This window comes from Nicotiana attenuata, unplaced genomic scaffold, assembly GCF_001879085.1.
Source record: "Nicotiana attenuata strain UT unplaced genomic scaffold, NIATTr2, whole genome shotgun sequence".
Lineage (NCBI taxonomy): Eukaryota > Viridiplantae > Streptophyta > Magnoliopsida > Solanales > Solanaceae > Nicotiana > Nicotiana attenuata.
The window spans coordinates 53,553-63,163 of NW_017674936.1; the positions used below are offsets into that span (position 1 = coordinate 53,553).

The 9,611-nt window shown below is 35.0% G+C and overlaps 1 protein-coding gene across 1 annotated transcript in view; it reads right to left on the reverse strand.

Moving 5' to 3' along the window:
- Positions 1–1,925, reverse strand: part of LOC109219482 (nuclear pore complex protein NUP107-like) — a gene marked incomplete at its 3' end in the record, with an annotated part of 21,576 nt that extends 19,651 nt beyond the window's left edge. Inside the window, 1 exon segment of the mRNA XM_019383942.1 lies at positions 1,744–1,925. Coding sequence (XP_019239487.1) covers positions 1,744–1,823 — 80 coding nt within the window.
- Between the last annotated feature and the right edge of the window lie 7,686 nt (positions 1,926–9,611).

Genomic DNA, 9,611 nt, shown 5'->3' on the forward strand with positions numbered 1-9,611 from the left:
TTTGGGGGGGGGGGGGGTAGCAGTGTTTCATTATACAACTATCTCCAATGAATTTTGAAGACAATAGTCAGGCTGTTCTGAATTTTTTGCGTGTTCGCATTATTGAAAGGTGAACACCGTCTGCCAATTTCCTCTCCCTTACTGGCATGCTCAATTGGTACATCCAAATGTCTCTTGCCACGGATTTGTTTTCACTTAAGTGTCCACTGTCTCTTCTGTTAAAGGTGTACTGAGGGAAATTGACCCAAAGGACTAGACGGGTGCAACACAACATTCGATTTGGTCTCTGGCCATTGCTTCTAAGTTATGGAGAGGCAGAAAACTTGAATGCTACAGCAAGAATTTGGATAGGTGAATAAATACAGCACCAAGAATAAGTGCCAAACCTAGGCTTCAGCAATAGGACTGTGTTTGTATACATGATATATAATATATATGGAGCTAACAATACCTCTTTTGTATACTTTGCATCTATTTGATGCCAGTAAAGAAACAACTCACTTCATCATATATATATATATATATATATATATATATATATATATATATATATATATATATATATATATATATATATATATATATATATACACATACATGATGATAATTCTCCTAAGTCTGTACTCGTTGTCCCGCAGGAGTAGTGGTCAAGGGGAGCACAACAACTCCCACCAAGTGGGGTTTGGGGGAGTATAGTGTGACCTTGCTCCTACCTGTGAAGGTAGAGACAAGGGGAGCACATATAATTAAAATTTAAAAAAATATATATTTCTACCAATTCTGCACTCATTGCCACACAGGAATAGCGAATGCAGAGGAACTTCACATCGACCAAGTAAAGATTCTAAATCTGGCTCTGCCAACAACTGTGTCTCTCTAGCATGCCCACTCTCTTTTCCTAAAATTAACTGTGAGCTTTCCCACAAAAGATCTTACGAACTAAACATCACTTCTTTTTCTTTGTTTTTTTTCTTTTTTGGCCAAATCCAATTCCATACCTGGTAAGCCCACTAAGGGTGTTAAATTGCTACCTATGTAAAGGTTCTTAAAAGTGAAGTAATCTAGACAGTCCACCACACTCCCTCTGTGGTAATTATGAGTTGAATATCAGAACTACTAGAATGACTTGAACCCCATAATAGGAAAAACATCCAGGTCCCGGAGGTTCAAAATTTCCTACTTCAGTATATGCACTAATAGACTCTTGTGGACCTTTCCCGGACCCGCGCATAGCGGAAGCTTAGTGCATTGTGCTGCCCTTTAGTATAATGCACTAATAGCTGTAATAGTCGTTGCATAAGCTAAGTATACATCAATTGACAGTCATCAATCAATCAACTATACCTCAATCCCAAACTAGTTAGGGACAGTTAAACCAATCATCCACATTTTTTTATGACGGTAGTGTCCGATGTGCCTCGACTATCCCCGTGTATCTGCTACCTCCAACCAGCATAGGTATTTGAACCTGATACCTCATGGTTCTCCTCCCACTTCATTTATATCTGGTCCGCTCAATTGGAACTCATCTTATTCCATTACTAAAAATATAAAAGGGTTTTCACACAGGCGGGCCTATCTAACCTAAGCAAAGATGGAAGCTAGTGCAAGTGTAACAAAAAAAAAATTAATTTCAACTAGTTTGTACCAACTACAATCTTTATAGACGCAAAAGAAAAGAAAAAGACAAACTTATTGGTAAAAGTTCGAAATGGCAAAAGTGAAATTTGCAGAAAAAGATACCCGTATCGACGAAAACGCTCTCTTGTACTGAGATTTTCAGGGTCAAAATAGCTGGGAGATGTGCCCTCGTCAATCTCCATCTTCAGAATACCCAAAAGATTAGACGGGACAGAAACGCCCAAAGCTAAAGCCCTGCAGGTTTAAGAGCGGGAAGGGTTTTAAGAAAGCTCTAATGTCGTCTGCGCTACAGTGTAAGTAGTGTACTCCGTGTAAGAGGTTGGATAAAATGACAAAAAAGTCTCTTATGTTTGGAGTAGTTCTAAATTAGTCCCAGAAATATACTCTTTGAGCTATTTTAGTCTTTTAAGCTTGTCGAAAGATAGTACTACTACTTTTGATCCTTGTCAAGTATTCAACAAACTGTACTTGTTAGATTTAATGGGAATAGTAAAAAAAAACACAATGGGAACTCGAATTTGGCTCTGCGCGTGTATTCTATATTCGTGAATATACGATTTTGAGAAAATTTCTTTGTATCTTTCTTATATATACTACATGCTGTGTTTAAATAGTAAAATAAAAATTAGAAAAAGTAATCTGCTATCACATAAGTCCTCAAATGCCTTCCTCCGCCAATGTTGAATTAATATTTTACAAGAAGTAATGTATAAAAATTATAGGGAGCTGCCATTCTTTTATAATGAATTAAGAAAAAATATAACTCATTTAGAATACGTTTTGTCTTCTAATGTTTTATCCTTATCGTTTCAAGTTTGCTCTATCTCTAATTTCTCTTTTCGCCAATATTTTTCTTATAAAAATAAATTTATGTACCATATGAGTTTTATCAACTTGAAAAATAAATTTTCGTATATGAATAGTTTTAAAAGAAGTGAAATGAATTTATTTAGCTTTTTTTTTTGGTTGAAATGAATTTATTTTGCTATTAGTTCTAAAAACTTAATTATTTATTTAAAAATCGTTTATTTTATTCATATTTTAGTATGAAATCGTCTAAAATTTTACATTTAACTGTAGTTATAATTTTATTCAATAAAAAGCTATTTTTAAAGGGTAAAACATCCAGCTAATACTTTACTTTGGATCGTTACATTTGCAGAATTATTGGTGTTATTGACTCTTGTCGACTACGTCTCTTTATTTCTCGTTTAAACTCTGAAATTTTTTACTATAAGTTCAAGATTATTAATGATAATAAATTATCATGTAACTTAAAAGTTATGTTAGTTAATTATCTTTTTTGACGAATCTTCTTATTCACTAATTTCTTTCATGGGTTGGGAAGATTTAAAGACTTTGAGGTTTAATCTTTACATCACCAAAATTAGGGAGTATACCAACTTATCATCACCAAACATTGTAAATAGGTGAAATACATAAACGCCCCTTCAAGTTGTCCTCAACGACCAGCTAAACACCTAAACCGAGCCTATTTTATTAGACACTTCAAGTGGCAATTAAGTAGGTCAAGTAAACACCCGACCATATCAGCCTCCATTCCGTAAAATCCACTCTCTAGGACGCGAGTTGCCAACCTAAAATTAGGTTATTTCTTTTTTTTTTTTACTAAAATAATGTGGACCCCACCTAATTTTCATACCCCCTTCTCCTCCAATTCTCTCCTCCACCATTCAACAACCTCCTCAACCCTAAATTCCTCCATTACAACCAATCTGAAATGCGTAACATAAACTTCCAAACAAATAAAATTTTACACTATCCTCTGAATACTAAAATGACAATGTTGTTTAACGTATAAGTATAATCAATAAACAGTGAATGATCGCCCACACTTGGTAGATGTATAATATAGGAAGGCTGCCGGAAATTTTTATCAGACACAACAACCACTTTCAAACACAAACAACCGGAAAAAATATCCATCCAATTATCAGACACAACAACCAATTTCGACATAACGAAAAAAGGCTGCCGAATTTTTTTAACCTATCTGGTTCTTCTTACTCTCTCTCGTCAAAAAAATGGAGTTTCCTCTTCTGCTCTTCTTTATCGTCATATTCAGACACCAATGGCATGCCATTTTGCGAAAAGAATTTATTGCTCCGAAGACGGCGATTGGTGGCGATGCGGCAGAAATGGAGGAGCCGACGGCTGCTATGTAAAATGAAAGAGGAGATGATAAAGAAGTTTCTTTAAATGTATATTTTTTGTTAATTACATGTGTCAAATTTTTATGGCAAAATTACACGTGTCATTTTCTGATTTGTCCATTTGACATGTCATCGGCAAGTGCAATTCACGCATATGGTCTGCTGTACTCAGGTTTTTAAATGACCTACTTAATTGCCACTTGAAGTGTCTACTTGAAAATAGGCTCAGTTGAGGTGTTCAGCTAGTCGTTGAGGACATCTTGAAGGGCCGTTTATGTATTTCGCCTTGTAAATAACATTCATAGGCATTATGAAATTAGAAGAGGGAGAGAAAATCGAGTGGTTGGAATAAATGGGAAAACTTGGCAAGTAGTATATTTTAAAAATATTTATAAAGTTCAAAATATTGGGCTAGGAATTTATATAACATGGAAAAATAGATACTCTTTTGAGGTTGACACGAAGAAACTCATTCTTGGGCTTTTGACTCCCTCACAAATTTATGAAGATGAAAAGATCGTAAAGAGAATATGGAAAAATATGAGAGAGAAAATAATGAGAGGAGTAAGGGAGTGCATGTCGATATCCCAAGAGAGGAAAAAGGAGAGGTTGTGTTGAGTGAAGAGAATGTGGGATGTCAAGTGAGAAAAAGAGTTAGCTTGAGGAAAAGAAACGAGATAACAAAAGTATGTAAGGTAGAGAGGGAAAAACAGGAGGATTTGAGTGAAGAAAAAAAGGAAAACTTTAGTGAGAGAAAAGAGGTTAAGGGTGAGTAAAAAGTTAGTTTGGAGATAAAAACCAAAGAGAATGTAAGTAAGAAACATGCTCTTTACTTCCTAACCCATTAGTTCTTGTGATTTGTGCAGCCAAGTGTTGACATACCTTTTGAAATGGGAGATAAAGTGCAAGAGATGGTGGCAAAAGATCCAATTGGATTCCAACATGAATTTGGCGATATCTATTCTTGTTGGATAGTGGAAGATAAAAGCTTGGTTAATTTCTTTGTTGTTGAATCTTTTTACTCTTTTGATCCTTATTTATAGGTTTATAACATGTAGTTCCCCAAAGACATTGTTAAGTTAGAGCCATTGCATCAAAGAATAAAATGTGATGTTGTTCCCTTAGTAAATAAGTCCAAGTATGACATGGATGATTATATGTTCGAACTTGATGGAAAGAGGCTTAAAATTTATGAGAAGAGACTTGAAAAATGAGTTTTCATGTGATAAATTGCTAGAATGTGAGTTTTGTTTTGTGATAGGAAGTCATTCTTCCAATCATGTTGATTGTGAGCATGTAAAAGTATTTGATAGTAGTAAAGAGGCTATGCATGAATATTGTGACGTCAGTGATCAAATACTATTTCATGGGCTTATCTATGACTCTTTAATGTGGCACTTTGAGCAATTGTTTAGAATCCTTTGATGTTGAGAATATTAATTGGAAAGTTATAATCATGAGCTTGAACGTATTGAAACTTTTATTTTGCGAATTATGGATTCCTTTAACTTTCTTGTGAATTTATGTGCTTCTTTGAATAGCTTACATGTATAAGAATCCATGAGATTTGAAATTGATACTTGACTATATCATAAAAGTGTCTTATTTGATGCATGTGGTAGAGATACTTGTTTTAAATGGATACATGATCAATGCACATTTTTTGACATCCATATGCTTTATTAAGGGGTATTTACACCTATTGGGCTTAATTGGGTTAAGTGAACACATGGTCACTATCTTGTTTTATTCTTACCGTTTTTTCAGAAAAGGGGAATGATAGCATCGTACGAAGCTCAAATCTATTCAAGGACAAGGATGCAGATTTGGAATTTCAAAGAGGGCCTAAAACAAGCTCACAAGACAAGGATGTAGTTTAGGACTTTATTTTCAAATTTTTTTGGGTACAATTTCGTGACGCTCTATAAAGGGGTGTCTTCTTTTTTTTTAGAGTTAGGTTATTCAGATTATTATCAATAAAAATTGTGAGATTTTTCTTGCACTCTTGTGTGTGGCAACTCTTGAATTTAATCTTCATCCTTCAAGACTCAACTTAAGGTGGTAAGATAGATTCTTCGAAATCGTAGATCACTTATTCAAGAAAGGTGATACATTTAGGCTTATTGCTGTTCTTGTTATTCTAAAGGGTCGGGTTTCACAATCTTACTCTTGTTTTTGACCTCTACCAAAGGCGATTAGTTCTTCGTTAGCTAGTTGTTGTTGTTAGTATTAATCTTCAAAAATAGACTTCTTGAACCCAAGAAACTCTTTCGTGAATTCATTCTATCTTTAATTTCCGCCTTTTTTTCGTTTCATTCGTTTAGCTTCCGCACGTTTCTTGATTTTGTTTAGTAGTTCTTGGACACCTATCGTGTTGTTATCAAATGTGTTAGTTCAAGGCTTTCCTTACCCTTAGCAACCTTTTGTTGAACCTTCACAAAATAATCAATAAAGTTAGGTTCTTCTTGCTCAAAATGATCAATCAAGCCACCAAAAGAAACATTCTTACCTTTACTCAAGCATTAGCAAAATCTAACGAGAATGTTCTTTCAAAAGTAGGAATAAGATGAGTAAAGCATTTAATATTAGTGCATCAAAAACTTTACTTTTCCTTTTACTATCAACCAAATCATCATATTCGAATTTGCCCATTTCATCATAAAATTTGAAACTTTCTTCCAAAGGAATGGAAATAGAATAAAAAAAAATTCATCAGCACATTCTTCTTGACTCGTTTCTTCATAAAGTTCAAAACTTTCTTCCAACAAAGTTAAAGTAGAGTCAAAAGAATCGTCACATACATCATCCCATATAGGTGAACTATCATAAGAAATCAAACGCCTTTACTTAATAACAAATTAAAAACAATAGATTCGGATCTTGACAGTTTTACGAGTAACTTGAGTCAACAATTAAGAATACCACAATGGAATCAATGATATCACAATAAAGAAGTAATCTTACTACCTTTAACTATATGACTAGTAAACGTTGAAAGAAAATCTCAAAGAATAAGTAACAAAGGTTCAAAAGAACTCTCAAAGTATTAATCAATATTTAAGTACCACAATGAATGAAAAGAACTCCTACTTGTAGGAGAAAAAAATCCTTAAAACTAGGTAGGGTGGCTGCCAAGGCAAACCCTAACTTGGAGGCTAAGAAAAACAAGAAAATCCAGAAACGTACGGAAGCTAAAAGAAACAAAGAAACAAAAAAGGACGGAAAATTAAAGATAGATTGAATTTAATTCAAGAACTCTATTCTTGAAGTTGAATTCTAACAACAACAATTAGCTAACAAAGAACTAATCGCCTTTGGCAGAGAATTAAAAACAAGAGATAGATTGTGAAACCCTTTAGAATACCTAGAAGTGATCTAAGATTTCGAAAGAGTTTAATCTTACCACCTTAAGTCTTAAGGTTGAAGAATTTATCCAAGAGTAGCCACACACAAGAGTGCGTGAAAAATCTCACAATTTATATAGAGAGGGAGGGGGTCACGAAATTAAGGCTAAAAAAACAAGGAAATAAAGTCCTAAACTACTTTAGATAACAAGTCCAACAACCTTAGGAAAAGGAAAATACTAGGAAACAAAAACCAAGCCATGCTTGGAAAGTAATTCCAACAATCTTAGGAAAAGGAAAACATAACCTTAACTAACTAGGAAATCAATAAATATAGTCCAAAAATATATGGAAATAAGTCCCAAACCTATCTTGGATAAAATCTTGAAAATCTTAAAGGAAATTTGAAATCAACTTGGCACAAGCTTGCACTCAACATCTAGCACGACTATTCTACCTTTCTTGGACATCAAGTAAGTCTTTTTTATGTTATAAAAACGTGGCTTTATGTAGGACATCATGGGCTGCAAGTTTGGACCCATTTTAGGTGCCAAATTGATCCAAAAGTGGACTGATCACCTTCTTCAAAGGATGTCTCTTGGGATCCAATACTCCTCTTCTCGGACATAAATTTGAGCCTTAAAACAACTATAACACCTTGCCAATTCTCAACCTTTATCCTTGAGCTCTTCTTCCTCCCAATTAGCAACTTCTTTATTTGCACTTGAAGCCTAATGACCTTGTTTTGCAACTCTTTAGCTTGACATCTTGTTAACGGCTCTCTTTGAGATTCCAAAGCTTCATCCTTGTCCTTATCATCCTTCCTAGGATGCTATCAGTAATAATTCAAGGGGAGGAAAGGGATTAAAACCATAAACAACCTCAAAAGGAGATATACCTGTAGAAGAATAAATTGTTCTATTGTAAGCAAATACAATCATTGGTAAGTGATCTTCCCAAGAAGTTAATTTACCTTTCAAAACGTCCCTCAAAATGTTTCCTAAGGTTCTATTAACTACTTCAGTTTGTCCATCAGTTTGTGGGTGACAAGAAGTAGAAAACAACAATTTAGTGCCTAACTTCCCCAGAAATAAACGCCAAAAGTGGCTCAAAAACTTAGCATCCCCATCAACAAATAGTTCTAGGTATACCATGCAATTTAACAACTTCTTTTACAAATAGAACAGCAACATATCATTAGTGTTTAAACAAGGAATGAAACGAGCCATTTTGGAGAACCTATCTACCACAACAAATATATATCCTTACCATATCTAGGCAAACCTAACACAAAATCCATAGAAATATCAATCCAAGGTGCAGTAGGAACAGGTAATGGCTTGTAAAGACCATGTAGTAACACTTTTGATTTAGCTTGTTTACATTCCAAACATTGTGCGCACACATCTTTTCTCATGTCAGGCCAAAAGAAATTTCCAGCAAGTATGTCTAGTGTCTTTTGGAATCCAAAGTGACCCATTAGGCCTCCACAATGTGCTTCCATTACAAATGCTTCACGTAAAGTGCAATAAGGGAATACACAACATATTTTCCTTAAAAGAAACCCATAAAGGACCACACTTACAATCTGCAAAAATCTTGCCAAAATCAACATCATTAGGATAAAGTCCCTTGATTTGAACCCATTTAGCACCTCCTACATAGCTTACGTACTTCAACGATTCATGGTCAGTTTTAATGACAAACTCTCTTGGCCACAAGTAACGTTACCGTGTGGCTAAAGCTCTTTTTCATAAGTGGCTCCACTCAACACCTATTCCTTTGCCAGAAGCATCTCATTCAATTTCAAAAGATTTAGAGAATCTTGGATAAGGACAACACCTATTAATTGAATAGATTTGAGCTTCGTAGGATGCTATCACAAAGTTTCATCCTTGTCCTTGCATCTGGACAACACCTATTCCTTGTCCTTTAACTCATTCACAAGCACATAAAGTGAGCCTTTTTCATCACTGAAACGCTCCCGTTTTTTTTGTCTCTACCTCACATACTTTTGTTATCTCATTGCCTTTTCTCGTTTCTTTTCCCTAAAGCTCACTCTTTTTCTCGCTTGACATCCCATTCTCTTCACTCAACTCAACCACTCCTCTTTCTTCTTCTCTTGGGATAGAGGCTTGTAGATAGTTGAAATGTACACGGATACTTGTATGGCCTTGTCGGCCTATGTTTTGAGTGTATAAAGGATCATGCCGGCCTTATAGGCCCGTACGTCATATGTATAAGTCGGTATCAAGTTGAGTATTTCCTCATGTTTTATTCCACTTATCTCACGACAGCCTTTCCATCTCATTTACCTATAAGAGTGTGAAAGTAAAGATGCATTACGTTGGTACTCGGATGAGTAAGGTACCGGGTGCCCGTCGGGGGCCATCCGTATGGGTCGTGATAGAAGTGGTATCAGAGCAGTTCTGTCCTAGGATGTCTACAAGCC